General features: G+C 37.6%; 1 protein-coding gene across 16 annotated transcripts in view; it reads right to left on the bottom strand.

Annotated features, from left to right (window-relative positions):
- BPTF (bromodomain PHD finger transcription factor) overlaps positions 1–16,180 on the bottom strand; it is a 54,868-nt gene that overhangs the window by 12,903 nt on the left and 25,785 nt on the right. For 8 of the 16 annotated variants that reach the window (XM_014952199.1, XM_014952196.1, XM_014952204.1 and 5 more), the window contains 16 exons: positions 15,897–16,028; positions 15,255–15,384; positions 14,365–14,500; positions 12,899–13,120; positions 10,192–12,607; positions 9,858–9,982; positions 9,492–9,620; positions 9,050–9,200; positions 8,569–8,692; positions 6,863–7,115; positions 6,271–6,432; positions 4,430–4,578; positions 3,951–4,074; positions 3,190–3,413; positions 1,710–1,932; positions 615–1,483 (listed from right to left, as the gene is read on the bottom strand). In XM_014952199.1, the coding sequence (XP_014807685.1) occupies positions 615–1,483; positions 1,710–1,932; positions 3,190–3,413; positions 3,951–4,074; positions 4,430–4,578; positions 6,271–6,432; positions 6,863–7,115; positions 8,569–8,692; positions 9,050–9,200; positions 9,492–9,620; positions 9,858–9,982; positions 10,192–12,607; positions 12,899–13,120; positions 14,365–14,500; positions 15,255–15,384; positions 15,897–16,028 (5,569 nt within the window). The remainder of the gene's footprint in view (positions 1–614; positions 1,484–1,709; positions 1,933–3,189; positions 3,414–3,950; positions 4,075–4,429; positions 4,579–6,270; positions 6,433–6,862; positions 7,116–8,568; positions 8,693–9,049; positions 9,201–9,491; positions 9,621–9,857; positions 9,983–10,191; positions 12,608–12,898; positions 13,121–14,364; positions 14,501–15,254; positions 15,385–15,896; positions 16,029–16,180) is intronic. The other 8 variants (XM_014952207.1, XM_014952209.1, XM_014952212.1 and 5 more) reach the window with 5 other exon arrangements.

Here is a 16,180-nt window from a genome sequence, read left to right as displayed (position 1 = left end):
GGGGGGGGGATGGGGGGAAGTGGTGGTGCTTGTTTAAAGCAAATTTTAAATTTCATTTTCAAATAATAACACCATCTCCACCCCCCACAGAACAGGATATTTTGCTTATGCTGAGTTTAAACCTAGGGACTAAATGTAAATGGACAGTATGTCTCCAGTGACTGGTTGTTTTATTTTAAAAAATGGTAAGAGTCTATTTTACATATATATATATTTTTTTTTTTTAAGCCCCGCAGCCATCCAACAGTATTACATTTCAGATACCTCTTTGAAACCTCAGTTTCCTACAGCAGGCAATGAAAGTACCTGTGCTCTGAACATCAGCTCTCCTATCTGTCAGCTGTCCTTCCTGAACTGAGAATAAAGACATATTGTCCCAGCAGCTAGTGGTAAGTTGAATCAAGGTGCCAGAAGACTGCAAACATAGTACAATGGACCTGATATGCTGAATTAACTTAGAATATTTTATTAAATTGCCAAAAGCAATTGTGCACTAACTTTGAAAGAGTCAAATTAACTGCCTATCAAGTGTATTAACATCGTTAACAAGAACAGGCATTTAAAATGAGATTTGTTTCATTAATTAACTTTTCATTTCCTTCTGTTAACTTTACCTGTTTCTGGATAATGTCACTTTGATTAGAAGCCTGAAGGGTGTGCTCACGTTTAATTTCTATCTGTTGCTGCTTTTTCTTCTGTTGCTGCTCCCTGAGCTGCTGAACTCTCTGCAGCTGCTCCTGAACACTAGCTGCTTGCACTGTCACCACATTCTGAATCTGGTGAGCCTGTACTGGGCTAGTTTGTTGGATCTGAATAGGTAACTGAAGCTTGATCTGCTGGGGCACACTGCCTTGTTGGGCTTGTATCTGAGCCACAACATGTGACTGAAGCTGAGAGAGAACTTGGACTTGTTGCTGAAGCTGAGGCACTGTAATAACTTTTGTTGGAGGCTGCTGAAGTTGCAGCTGAGGACGAGCTGGGGATTGCACAGGAACCTGATTTAAACTTTGAGTAGTTGAAAGGGTCGAGACTGAAGTCTGAACCTGAGGTTGTGATTGCTGCAGCTGAGCTTGGATTTGTAAGGGAGCATGGGGCTGCATCTGAATCTGCTGTTGGGTTGTAGTCTGCACCTGAGCTGGTTGCTGAGGCTGGACTTGGGACTGGCCTTGTGGAAGGACTGCAGTCTGCGGCTGGCTTGGGACTTGCACTGGAGATTGCCCTTGAGCCTGGGTCTGTGCTGGAGACTGAACTGGAGATTTAGACGACTGTGCTTCAGGTGTGACTGGAGAGTCGGCAGACGCTGGAGTCTGAGCTTCGGGCTGGGTCTGAGCTTCAGGCTGCGGCGCCTGGGGCTGGGCCAGCGGCAGGGGCTGTGCGCTCTGGTTGTGGGCTTGGGGCTGGGCCGGCTGCTGGCCCTGGGGCTGAATTGGCGGTGGCACTGATGTTGGCTGTGCCAGTGGAGCTGGCTTCTGTTCCCCTGGAGCTGTGAAGGATAAAAATGAAGTATTCCATTCATTTCAAATGACATGTCTATGAGCCTTATAAACTTGAGCCTTTTCGATCTACGGTAAAGCTCTATGCAGAAATTCAAGATTCTTATAATACACTTCCAACAAATTTACTGTAATAAGAGACCATCTCTAACTGCATAAAAACTCTCATGCAACCAAAACTGAAGTTTTTTTTCTGCTGAACAGAACAATGCTTACCTGTGGTTGAAGTAGAAACTGTTGTTGTAGTTGTGCTGGCTGTAGTAGCCGCTGCCGGCAGTGGGGTGAAGAGAAATCTTTGAATTGTACCATTTGGCATAGCTGCTTGCATAAGCTGTTGTCCTGGACCAGGTATTACAGTCACACCCTGAGGGATTAATTGTAATTGACCAGTAGTTTGACCTTGTCCCTGAATTACCACAGTTAATCCTTGACTGCCACCCTAGAATGAAAAAAAAATTTAAAAAATGATGTATTAGTGATATATTTCTTAGACAGACTTTGCTGAAAATCAGAATTAGGGTTTTGAATTTCAGAATTCAATACTTCTACTACATACCATATTCCTAAAATGCAAAACTAGCATCTGAGATCACAAAATAATGAAGTAGTCTTTCAACAATACTATCATCAACAGGTTGATGGTAGTATTTGTATGGGTTGGAATTAGTTATGCATACTTTCATCCAAATATTGACAGGAACTCTAGTCAGAAAGCAGCTACAAAAGAGCACCTTTGTTCCTAGAATTTACAAGCAATACAGAGCATGGACAATTTTAGACATATTATCAATTACTTTCTCAGGAATTCCAACTATTTGTGTAAAAGTTCTCTACACTGAAAACATTTCCTAACCCTGTATTGGATCCTACCCAACCATGAGCTTTCATGACTGACAGTTCAGTCCACAATGTATTGTGAATTTCTGTTGCTGAAGCCAACACTCAGGCAGCTGATGACATCACTGTCAGGAGAAGGTAAGGTGTTGTCCCAGCACCTAAACTGCAAAACTTCACATTTTGTGAACCCACAGGACAAAATAAGGTCCCCACAAAAAACCTTCTGAGGCTTTTGGTGTGGAAATGAACTCTGAGTCTTGTTCCACATATAAAAATCTTATCTGGCAACAAGTAGCCTATACATTACAATCATTTATATATATATTATTTATAATTCGAAGAATAGCTATTGTGATAACTTACAGAAGTCTATTTTTACCCTATGGCTTGACTCCAAACTTATTTTTTGCCAACAGACCCTCATGATCTGAGCAGAAGCTGTAAGAACTTTTTCCTCGTCCAGCTGCAGACACCGTAATTTTTCCCCTGAGAATCTGGATAACATGAATGATAACTAAATCTTGACATAAAAATCAAAAGACAAAGAATGAGCATTATGTTCTGAAGGTCCACAAAATAATTATGCCCCTTACTGCTATTAATGCAAAGACTTTTTTCCATACTGCTAAATTTCCTAACGCTAGTTACACTACTGGAGAATACAATAGGAAGAGATATTTAAGACTTCACATACAGTATTTAAGCTTCTTTCAGTCTTTAACTATGCTATCGGTCATCCCAAATGAAGGCTGAAACAAATTAATAAGCAGATACACTAGACTGCTGAAATCCAAAGGCTTGGTGAGATGAATCGTAGTATTAGTATATTGTCATGCCCAGAGGATGTGAAACATTTTACCTGTCCTTGTGTTAGTTGTGTGAGTTGGGCCATAGTGAGCTTCACTTGTCCCTGCTGAGGGCGAGGGGGCTGTGGTGTGGTTTGTGGCTGCATCTGCTGAGGGGGTGTTCCAGGACTTGTCACTGTCTTCTGCCCAGCACTGGAAGCAGCTGTGCTGGTACTAGAAACTGCTGTTGAAACAGGCTGACCCCTGATTATTTGAGTCACCACTTGCTGGGACTGACCTGCAAGAGAATGATTTGTGATTAGAAATATGTTTCCAACATCTTCACCATTAGCACAGCAAACTCCCGAGCCACAGCTTGCAGTAGTGTACAACCAGACAAGTGAATCAAACACTGCAGTTTGCACATAAATTTTCTTTACAAACCATTTGTTTGTGTGGTAGACTGAAAAACGTCTCCAAAATGTTTTCTATTTTAATTCAATTCACATACTTACAGAGCACTTCAAACACTTAGCTTGCCTTTAAAAAAGAACTACAAAAAAACAACAACAAAAAACCCCAAAGCTTTCTCAACGTAGTTATTCTAAACTTTTCCCTTTGTTTACAAATGATTTCAAAAGATTTCCAACTATCCATGACAAACAACATTCACAAAGCCCGCAGCTGACACATTCAAAAGCCAGAAAAGGAACTTTTTAGAAGTCAAGCATCAAAATGAGGTGACTTTGCATTGGGACACATGATACAGGAAGTATTCATGAAGAAACAGACCATGGATTTCACACTAGAAATTTAAATATTAAAATGAACCTACTGGCTGGAAGAATACCTTGTTGCACCACTAGAGGTGTTCGAATGATGGTCTTCCCAAGCGTTGACTGCTGAAGGGGCGTCCGTATTACTGTCATACCAGGGCGGAGTGGTGTCCCCTGCACTACCTACGTACACCAAAATCGAGCGCAAATGTAAACTTGTGAAAAAACCTGCTGGGATATGACCCTGAATAATTTTTAGGTTTTTTTTTTTAAATTACTATTAATATAGTAAGAAATTACAAGATATGCGCAGATCCAGTATCTTTTCATCTATGCCCACACCACTAAAGCTTACCAAGCTCTAAACTATTAATTTTTCCTCTGTTGTACCTCCTTGGAATAAAGGATCCACAAACGCTATTGCTGAGGTGAGCCAAAAGCATTGAGAAGTGACTAGACAGAACTTTTAATATCTACCAAGAACTTAAAAGATATGCACCCACATTTTTTGCATTAAGTAATCAGAAAAATATCTTACCTGTGAAGTGCTTGTTGTTCCTAACGTCCCTGTGGTATTTGGCCTAATAGTTACAGTTGCTGTCCTTGGCTGGAATGAAGTAAATGTTTGACTCGCACCTGTAGTTGATGGAATGATACCCAATACTTTTTGCTGAACTTGAACAACACCTAATTAAAGAAAAATTGAGAATTCATTAATGACATAGTTGCCAGCAAAAGCAGTAAATGCAACTCCAGGGTGGCATTTAGAAATGAGTCTCCAGGTTTCTAGAACACCTTTGAGTCTTTGAACATTTCTTGGGAGAACCTTTGTCATATTGTAAAAAAAAAAAAAAAAAAAGGGGCATTATACTTTCTTGATAGTACAACTACATTTTAAGTTAAGAAATAGGTATTTTAGAAAAGATTAAGGAAAGAGTGCATCTTCAAAAAGATCAGTTTGATGGTAACTGCCAATAAGTCCGACAGGGTGCCACAAATTAGTATTATACAACCATTAAAAGCTATAATCTGATTAAGTGTAGGAAGCCAATTTAAACACCTTTCACCTACAAGCTTGTGGTGCTGAAGAAAATAGGTAATGCTTTTCCTCTCACCTAAGAAATTTCAATACAAAACTAGGAGCCTTCATTACTTCCTCAGATGCTAAGTGTAATGTAGGCAGAGAATTGAGCTTTTCTGTTCAATATACATTCACAAATCTCAAAGTATTAAGTTCTCCTCTTGAGACTAGGAGAAAAAAACACTAATCTTAGTTTGGAGCCAAACTCTTGCTCATCAGTGAAGAGCAGATGCAGGCATTAATTACTAAGAACGGCAGCTTTTTTTCATGAAGAAAGTTGTTCTGTTGATGTATAATTTAGATAAGGAAAAAAAAGCATGCTTCATTCCACATTGTTAAAAATAAAACTTCTAATTTTGCACTATGAAATATAGACTAATTTATAGGCAAAACCCCTTGCATTTTCCCACTACAGACACAATGCAATACAGGGGGAACAAGCTCTAGAAACTTGTATACAAACATAAATATTTTTTCCCTCTTCACATGTTATAATTTAAAAAAAAAAAAAAAAAAAGTGGCATTATACTTTCTTGATAGTACAACTACATTTTAAGTTAAGAAATAGGTATTTTAGAAAAGATTAAGGAAAGAGTGCATCTTCAAAAAGATCAGTTTGATGGTAACTGCCAATAAGTCCGACAGGGTGCCACAAATTAGTATTATACAACCATTAAAAGCTATAATCTGATTAAGTGTAGGAAGCCAATTTAAACACCTTTCACCTACAAGCTTGTGGTGCTGAAGAAAATAGGTAATGCTTTTCCTCTCACCTAAGAAATTTCAATACAAAACTAGGAGCCTTCATTACTTCCTCAGATGCTAAGTGTAATGGAGGCAGAGAATTGAGCTTTTCTGTTCAATATACATTCACAAATCTCAAAGTATTAAGTTCTCCTCTTGAGACTAGGAGAAAAAAACACTAATCTTAGTTTGGAGCCAAACTCTTGCTCATCAGTGAAGAGCAGATGCAGGCATTAATTACTAAGAACGGCAGCTTTTTTTCATGAAGAAAGTTGTTCTGTTGATGTATAATTTAGATAAGGAAAAAAAAGCATGCTTCATTCCACATTGTTAAAAATAAAACTTCTAATTTTGCACTATGAAATATAGACTAATTTATAGGCAAAACCCCTTGCATTTTCCCACTACAGACACAATGCAATACAGGGGGAACAAGCTCTAGAAACTTGTATACAAACATAAATATTTTTTCCCTCTTCACTGGGAAAAAAGTGTCAATGGAGAATTAATCAGCAAGCTGGAATACATTTTTAATTCAGTTCCCTTTCCCCTACCTCCTTGAGTTGATGGCACATTGACGGCAACAATCTTGCTGTTTGCAGGGAGTGGCAGCTTAGTTATCACTTTCCCTGCCATCGTTACTGGACTGCCTGAGATCTGGAAGGTCTGCCCTGTGCTGGCAATGGTTGTGGCTGAGGTGGCAGCTGTGCTAGTGGCTATTGAGGTACACAGAACAGTCAGGTTTAGAGCAGAATAATTAGTCAATGAAATGACTATTTTCAAGTATGAAACAGCAAACTACAGGATTATTTTTACAATAATTTTTGAATGCATCATACTTTGTTTGGCAAAGATTCTTTTTTGGAAACAGCAGGTTACAGCACAGAATGCTTTCATTATCAATGATTACTAGTACAAAAACGGTCAGCAATACATGAGCCAGGTCAGAAATAAGACTACCTAGCAAGTCTGAACAAAGAAAAATTAGACAGGTATTAGCTCAGAAGTATCCTGCTAACTTAGCAAGAGAGTTAAGAGAAAAGATAACAAGAAATGTAATAATGCTATATATTCTGGAGAAGATGCAGGTGCTGTGCTGGAGTTAGTCCCATTTACGTGTTCTTTCCATGACAAATGGCTTCTTACCTGTTGAAGATTGGCCTTGTTTAACCCAAGTAGCAAAAGTCTGATGGAAATTCTTGTTCTGTTGGAATGTTACTGTAGCTGGAGAGCCCACTTTAGTAGTAAGTACTACTTTGGTTCCAGTGGGGACTGGGCCCGCTAAAGAGCCCACCACAACCTTCTGTGGTGTTGAGACAGTGGTTGCAGTGCTGCTGGCTGTAGTCACTGCGGGGGTCGTGCCGGCAGCAGGGATCTGCTTCTGCTGTTCCAGCCGTTTCTACAGAATTTGGGAAAAAAAATTAAACAAAGGGATGATTACCATTTTCAGATTTTGTAAAATAAATAGCTCTTCTCAGTATTGAAAAACAAAGGATTCTAGTAGGATTTTAGTTCAAGTTGTAAAGGACTGAAGAACAGGCTGTCTGTGCACCCTACAGCACAAGACTCCTTGACCCGCAGAACAACAACTCTGCTGATAGTACACAGCCAGAAATTTTCCTTTATAGCATCTGTAAAATCCTCAGCTCATCTTAATTTCATTGCACATTTTACTTTAGAGAAAACTTAATAATTAGTCTCAGATTAATCTGAAAGGTTAAAAAACTTCGGAAGATATCCATCCATATTTGGCTTTGACTGTGTGCGTACAGCCTGCATCTATGTCAGTATGCGGTACACCACATTAACACAAAGTTCATTACTATTATTCCCAAGTTGAGAGCTGCCAGCACTGAGATTCTGCCAGCTACAGAAAAAAACAGACTGTATAATTCTATTTCACCATTAAGTAATTTTTAAAATTATTATTTTAACTGTAAATCCAGTTTGCAGCTTGCTAGGTTCAAAATCCCTTACCTTACCCAGCAGCTTTCTGTGCTATAACTGTCAAGAAGGTACATTTAATATAGAGAGCCCACTTTGTGAAGAGATAGTATCAGTAAGCTCTTTTAAAATTCCAACTAATCTAACAGTCTTCCCTATGTTCTGGAATGATCTCTGTATTTATTAATTTAAATTTCAGTATTTGGTTAGCATTACATTGTGGTAATGCCCATGAATCAGAAACACTCATTCACTAGTAATGTATTTCCCTCAGTGAAGATGAAATGAAAGAGGAGCAAGTTGGAAAAAGCACAATTATTAAAAAGGTATGTGAAATATCAACATGGCATTGGGTTTCCCAATTTTAATTGCATGCATTTATATATATACATACACACACCTACAGCTATAGATACATGTATATATCTAGATATATATAAAAATATCAGTGGGCTTCATTTGGGCCAACTTTGGATAGGAATGAAAAGCAAAAAATTCAATTTGATTGAAGGATGAAGAACAATTGCAGTTGTATTCCTAAGTCAGCTACATACCAAGGCAGCCCTCCATTACATCACAGAACACTGTTGACCTTACCTGGAGATTGGTGCTTCTCAGGCTTCTTTTAAAATGAAAACAAACTAAACTTTTTTCAAGTGTCATAAATTAGGGGGGGGGGACGGGGAGAGGATGGGGAGGAAAAGGAATCCAAATCAAATCTTTGCCTTAACCTCGTTTCAAAATAATGAATGTAGACAGTGGAACAGCATTGTTTGATGGCTTAGTTTGCACAAGTGGAAACTCTTTAAAAAAAATAGTGTAGGATAAACTTTGGTTTCCTTATTGTAATGGATGTGGAGTACTAGTGCATGGTTGCTGACAGGTGGAACTACCCAGAGCTCCCCCACCTGCTGGGCAGCCAATCGTTGGTGTTTTAGTTGAGCCTCCAATTGGGCCTTGAATTCCTCTGCCTTCTTCTGTTCACTAACCTTAGCCTGTTGTTCAACTGCCTGTGCCTTTTCCTTCTCCACCCTGCCAAAGACACAACCGAGATTAAGTTATACCATCAGAGAAAATCCAACCATCAAACATTATAGTAACAGCCTTTTAGCATACAACAGTGATTAGTTCATAAGCTTGGAAAAATTAATATAATATTCGTTCTAACAAATCTGTAAGATCTGAATAAATTGGTTTTGGTACCGGCAAATCATTTAGCTTTGCAACTTTAAGCTCGACTATGATTATCAAAAGGCATAGCAAAAATGCAACACAGGTCCACTTTGACTGTAGCTACCAAGTTTGTGTTCTCTAGTGGGAATGTTTATTTAGCACGCATACACACAAATAAAAACTTCTTTCTTGAAAAGCTCATTGGAGTTAGTTTACCTTTCAGCAAATGCCCTGATCTCCCATAGTTCCAACTCCTCCTCTGCTACCCAACTTTCAATTATAACAGGGCCTGTTTGCTTGGGTGTTTCTGGCCTTTTTGGCCTTAGTGCACTTGATCGCAGTCCCTTCCTCTGAGGTGTTGGAGTTTCTTGAAAGAACAGTCAAAACACACACATTAAGCTCAATAGTAAAACAAAATTAAAAGTGTAAAACAAGACTTTGTGTCTCTTTCAGTCTTATTTTATAAATAGGAGCGCCTTTCAGCTTCAGGCAAATCACATCAGTTTGTTAAATGCATCATTTGTTTCCCATAGGGGAATGAATAGTTCATGTCAAGCTGTATGTGTTCCCTTGACGGCCTGAATAACCATAAAGATCCAGTTACCTTAAGTTCTGCAGGAGCCTATGGGAAGGGGGAAAAAAGCATAACCAAACATACCTTTGGGAGCCTCTGGTACACCAATGGGACAAATAATTTTTCTTATACAATACTCTGATCGGATGCCATATGGACCAACATCTCTTCGCTTGATTATTTCTGTTGTTGTAATTTCAGTTTCAGATGTTTCTACAACAGATTAGTCCCAATATGTCAATAACAGAAGACAAATAAAAACTTAATCTCTAGTCAACCCAATATACTCCAAGTAAAGAAACAGCAACTAGTACAAACTGTTGACTAAAATAATTTGAATGCCACAGCTAACACCAAGCCTTTGCAGAAACGCTTGGAACGAGTGTAACACTCAAAATTAACAGCAAGAGCTTTTGCATAAAGAAAACCAGAAATTTAAAGAAATAATACCTGTACGCGTAGTTCCTCCCCCAGGTGGAGCTTTTGCTGCCATATCATCCCATTTGAGACATGCCCATAATAATCGCAACATAAGGCTCACTCCAGCCAATGATCTTACTGTCTGAAGTCGGTACCTAACAACAGAGTAATAATTACATTTTTAAATCAAAATGTATTTCAAGTGCTTAACCAACCTGATGGGACTGTTACAATATAGAAAATTACTTAATAACAAATAGCAAAATCTGGATGTTTGGGCACAAACATATGTATCACTTCTATTTTAAAATTAAGTTAATTTCATCACATCCTAAACTTTTCCTCAAAAACATAAAGTGTGTACCTCCAAGTGATCCCAAACGTTGGCCTTGGGGATGGATATGGCCAGATATCCAAGGCAGGCTTTGCATTGTAATTGAAGTAGGGAACTTCTCTGATCCCTCCTTTTCTGGCCAGCTTTTTCAAGTCATCATTGGGTAAAACAAATATGCTTTTTTTACTACTTTTGGTAACAAACTTTCTATAAGATGGTAAGGCAGTTCCAGAACGAGTTTTTTTGGGTCTTGCAAATTTCATTAACTTCACTTTGTCTTTTGTAGAATATTCTTTGCTGACAGTCATGGAAGTCACTAAGGTGCCTTCTGGGGTGCTCAGTGAATCCGTTACGGTTGTTGTAACCACTGTTTTACTATGCTCTTGCACAGCAATGACACCAGGTTGACTGGCAGTAGCTGGAGCAGTAAGTTTAGTGACAGTAGTGGTGGTAGTTACAGTAGATATGGCACAGTTTTCTGTAGACGATACTACTGTGGTTTTCTCATTGTTAGAAGCTACAGTCTCTGCAACTTTAAACACAGTTTTGGATTCTGTACACACAGTTGATGTTGTGGTAGTCACTTCAGTAATAACAGTTTTTATTTTACTTTCTCCGTTAATATTTTCCATTTTATACATCTGGACACCATTCTGATCAGCAAAGTCACTACTCAAGCTAGATTCCTCGCATGAGGTTACGGGCGACGGAGCGACTTTCTTATCCTCAATTACTTCAGTTTCCATAGATTCTGCTTCACTATTCAGGTTATTTTCTTTAAAGAGGGTATGCGTTGGTATGGAAGCAGTGCCAACAAAGGCAGATCTCTCAGGAGAAAGCTGTTTTTCTTCAGTCTTCTGCACATACTTGGGAACTTCATCTGGTGGCTGAAGACTGTCTCCAGATGCAAAATCAGGTGAACTCTGCAGACGTGACTTAGGGTCCACATCGTTTTTGTCCCTTGTGTCCTCTACCATGATGTCACCATTCATAAATGGTTTTATTGAAGATTCCTTAAAAGTCAATGTTTTTATTTCATGTTCCGGAATGGATTTATTAATATTATTTACTTTTGGTTCAATATCACCCCCTACTTTAGTTTCACAGGTATCTTGAACTAAACAGTCATCACTTGGCAATACTTTAGTGTCATTGTCTTTTCCGTTCATTTGAAATGCTGATTTTTCTGTCTCAGTTTCTTCATCTTTATTATTCTTTTTGTCAGTAACACTATTTAGATTTGTCTGATCAAGATATTTGTTTCTGGTACTTGTCTCCACTTTCAGTTCCTGACCTTTCTTTTGACCGTTAGCCTCAGTTAGTTTAGAGCTCACTAAATTCTCATCAACTTCTACCTCATCCACGTGTTCCAGAGTTTGACTTTCAATGTCTCTTTCAGAAATTAGCTCTTTTTTAAACGGTTCTAGACCTTTACTAGCTGGATTTTGGTGAAATATAATCTTGTTTTCAGATTTACTTTCAGTTTTTCCTGGAGCAATTTCTTCCTCCATTTCACTTTCTTGAGAGGATGCTGGTTCAATATGGCTTTTTATCATACAATTGTTTTCTGGGTCTTTGCTCTGCTGTTCAGAATTCCCTTCTGAATCTGTATTTTCAAGAGTGGTCAGAGCATCTTTTCTACAGCTGCTTTCAGTTACCACTGGCTCAAAGTTTTCAGGTTCATGCTGAGATGCTCTGGTAACAGGTAGTTTTTCTTTCAAGGGTTTTTCACTTGTTTCCGAAACATCCCATTTGATTCTACCTTCTGCATTTGTTTGTTTCAAGCCATCCACAAAGGAACTCTCAGAGTCTCCAGGAACCTCTCGTCCTTGACGCTTATCAGCAGTCTTAGGTTCAGGGCTGTTTTCTTTGCCATCATCCTGAATGGAGCTTTCACCTTCAGAGGACGGAGGTGAGTCTCCACCCAGCAGCTGGCCATCCCTCTTTGACAGCCTGTTTGTCAAAGGCAGAGAGGGTTCATCTAACTCACTACTTTTGGTACAAGAGCTGCTGCCAATCGGCAAGCAGTCCTGCTCTGCATCTTCAGTTTGGGTTTTATCCGAAATATAGGTTTCATCTTGGGAAGATGGGTCAAACTGTCTTCCTTCTTTTACCTTTCTCATTTGCAGCTCATCTGTGTTTTTCTGGGGACTTACAGATGGAACACCTACTGTTCTAGCACTAGCCTCCAGTTTCATCCTTTCTAGACGTTGTTTTTCTTCCAGTGTAAACTGCTTTATTCGCCTCTCAAGTAGTCCATCTAATTTTGATGATTTTACTTTCCTTTTGTAGCAAGTCCTTAAATGAAATCCCTCACTGACATTGATTATATCCCGCTTACAATGACTATCCTCATCTTTTATGGGGGATTCAATTTTCATATCATCTACATCCATAGGTTCTTCCTTGATGACTTTATCATTTTCACCATCGATTTCTTTTTCCACTGTGAAGAAGAAATAACTGAATCAGTAAGCTCACCCAACAATGAATATTAAACTATATTTTTAGAGTAAGTATAAGAAACAAATGGACCTTTTAGCATATTAATAGATTTCATGCAAAAGGGGAACAAAAGCTTCAGACTACTACAAGGAATTGTAAGCAATCGTTTAACTGAGACATTTTAAATGTCTTCACAAAACCAGTTACATGGCTTTTCAATAGTCATTTCTGGGCTTTTACACATGTAAAGTTGTAATGAGCAGCTACTTAGCAATAACTTAGAGTATATCACCTTTGTCTTTTGCACGATCTAAATTTTCAGAAATTGTATCAACTTCTACTTTTTCTTCACGTGACTTCTCTTCTTTCACTTGTACATTCTCCAAGGTTTCTGAAACATCTGCTTTGTCTTTTGCTTGCAGATCATGAGAATCCTTCGTTCTATCTTTCTCTGTTTTTACCTTAATTGGACCTTTTCGTTTATCCAAGTTGCATTTTTCATCTTCGCTCTTTGCTATTAACAAATGAGTTAAATGGTTTCAATTGCTCATAATATTTTTCATACTCTGCTACATTTTAACGTACTTTAGTTTACCTCTCAAATCAGTCACACATCATTAATGAAATTCAGAAATAGAATTAAGTATACAGTGGTAGCATCACAGATGAAGCTTAGCACAATATTCAACAACAACAATAATAATATATCTAAAAGCCCACCAGAGATAAAAATGTATAATCTTCATTATTTTTTTCAGGAGTCCATATTCATCTTTTCTTTAAAAAAACAAAAACAAACAAAAAAACCAAACCAAACAAAAAAGAAAACCCAAACCACCAAACCCCCTCAGCCATTTTTCAGGAAACTAAATAACACTTTCTGAAAACCCAGCCTATGAAAAGTATATTAATACAGACTCTGAAAATTCACAAATAATTTTTAATAATTTTGATTTCTACAGTTAAGCCAAAATGGACATTAGTATTCAAATGACTGCGCTTAGCACTGTAGTGGTTATTAATTGCAATACAGAAAGCAAGATAAATCTGATTTAACAATCATACAAACAACACTAAAAGCAGTAGCATCCATTTTGTGTTTGTTCCAGTTAAAAGCAACAGGGAAAGTATTACTTCAATATGTGAGGAAAGAAATCATTTTGATACGTAATATAGGGTGGGCTGCCATTTTTTAAATTTTAAAAGGAAACTAAAGATTAAATTTATTATAAATAAGCCTCATACAGTTCAGGAGTCACCCTAGAAGTCAACTGTACAAAACCTTTCTTTTTTAATATATATCCATAGAACAAATAAGCAAGAAGGTGTGTTTTTGAACTTTCTAAAGAAACAAATTTCATTCCCCTTATAAAACTATTGCTGTCAGATAAAATTGGTTAACAGTGTTCTAGCAACATGGAGGGAGAAGAAAAGTGTACATGTACAGCAGTATTTTAGATGCTACTTTTTGCTTGTGATTATCTACATAATTTTAATCTACCTTTAATAGAAATAACGCTATATGAAGCTATACAAATACTACACAGAAATTCATACTTGAAACAATTTAATGCAGCTAAAAAACGTCCATGACAACCGACCTGGTTATATCGACAAACATTAGCAAAAATCCAAAAAAAGCTTCTCTGGAACACTATTTGTAACAAAATTTACATACAAATAATTAACTGAATAAAAAATAAAAAGCAGTATGTTACTAATTAAAAAAAAAAAAAAGTAAGCAATGCAGACACTTACTTGGTAGCAACTTTCTATAATTTGCATTAGTATTTCCAGGCAGTTTGGGCATAAACCTGTGGACGTGTGTTTTACTAATCCAGCTCCAGCCACCATATCCCGTTACTCTATATTCCTCTCCTTTTTGCTTCCAAACCTGGAAAAAACCAGAAGTTTCAACGGTGCTATTTGCCGCATTATTAATGTATGTGTTCATTTAAAAACCTAAGATGATTTAGAAAAAACCAAAACAACGAACTTTAGTTCAGGCTTTTTCAAGCAAGTTGAAGTATATTTGTGAAATAATATTCTCTCAAACTAAAGATATAACTGCTGACAGTTGATTCCATAACATCTAAACATCTAGATATTACATTAGTAACATCTAAAATCTGCGTAACTGTGAGAATCTACCTAAAAGCCGAAAGATTTTGAATGGACCTGTATTTGTTACAACAAATAAATTCAGAGCAAAGAACCACCCTAACAGAAGTACTTAATATCTCCTGTAGGAGAATATTAAGTGGTTTCTATAGTAGTTCCCACCATATCATATACCTTCCAAAGTAAAGGGTTGTTTTTTTTGAGGGGAAGTAGGGGTGGGAGCACTGAACAGGGACAGACATACAGACAAGATTCCACTAACCACCTAGAACCTGTCCATTAGGAAAGGCTGAGTTTTGCAGACAAACATCTGTCACCTCGGGCAGTGTCACTAAGAGCATAATACACATCAGGTTTAGTTCAGACCAAGATTATATGCTTGAATACGTGGGCACGGTTCCTTCTCCAATGGCACAGAGTAACGCAATGACATTAAAATTTTAAGTTTAAAATGAAAACAAATAAAGAGTATGAAATCAACAATTTCTGGGTATGTTTTTTTTTCTTTGCACAAAAGAAAACCCTACCTGATGTTTGACAGGAAAAGTGTATTTCACCCATGTAGCTTGCTGCATTGTTTCTTCTTCTTCTTGTTTTCTCTCCTTTTTTTTCACTTTCTCTTTTTCTTCTCTTTCTAGTGCTGTCATTCTGCGTAATCTAATACATATAGATTTAAGTAAATTTTAGTACAGGATCTTGTAAGAAGTCAAACAGCAGAATATAGCACCCCTTTGAATAACGAAGTTAAGAGGAAAGCCCAGTATCAGGTTATATGTATTACTTGCAATAGGAACACTGCTTTTTTTAGCTGTTCCAGTAAGGCAAACACCACTGCCCGCAACTGGGTCTAACACCAGACACATTTCAATTCGGTTTCTACAACACAATGAGAGACAAAAGAGAGACTCCACTGAACTGTGTTGAAATTTGCTCTTCTAGTCTCACAAAATTGTGTCACTTTGAGACTGTGGTTCACAGAAAGAAAACCAGCTTGCTTTGCTGGAGCAATGACACTATAAAAATAATGCATTTTCAGTGTTTCTGGTTGAGAAGTGCCGAATAACTGACTAAAACGAAACATAATTCTTCCAGGCTTAGAGAAACTCGTAATTGTAAAACAAATGGAGTTCTCATAATGAAAAAGATTTTTTCATGTTTATTTATTTTACCTAGTGTGCCCCAACGATTCTCGCCAGATTGGCAGCATCACAACCGGTTTAATTGCACATTCCAATATAGCCAGTGCTAGCGCAAATTCTCTAGGTTTGCTGCACATCTGAACAGCCTTAATCCAGTTAGACCTAAATTAGAAAAAAGATACAAACATGAAACATATACATGCACTAATACAGCATAGATTTAACGGTAGGATAAAACCTCCTATATTTTAATACTTTATTCAAATGTGCAATCCTTTTAGCCATCCATTACAAAACACAAATGTTAACTTATA

Source organism: Calidris pugnax, unplaced genomic scaffold (genome assembly GCF_001431845.1).
Source record: "Calidris pugnax isolate Ruff unplaced genomic scaffold, ASM143184v1 scaffold206, whole genome shotgun sequence".
Lineage (NCBI taxonomy): Eukaryota > Metazoa > Chordata > Aves > Charadriiformes > Scolopacidae > Calidris > Calidris pugnax.
Note: the sequence above shows the minus strand (reverse complement) of the source record. Positions and strands in the feature narration are given on the sequence as shown.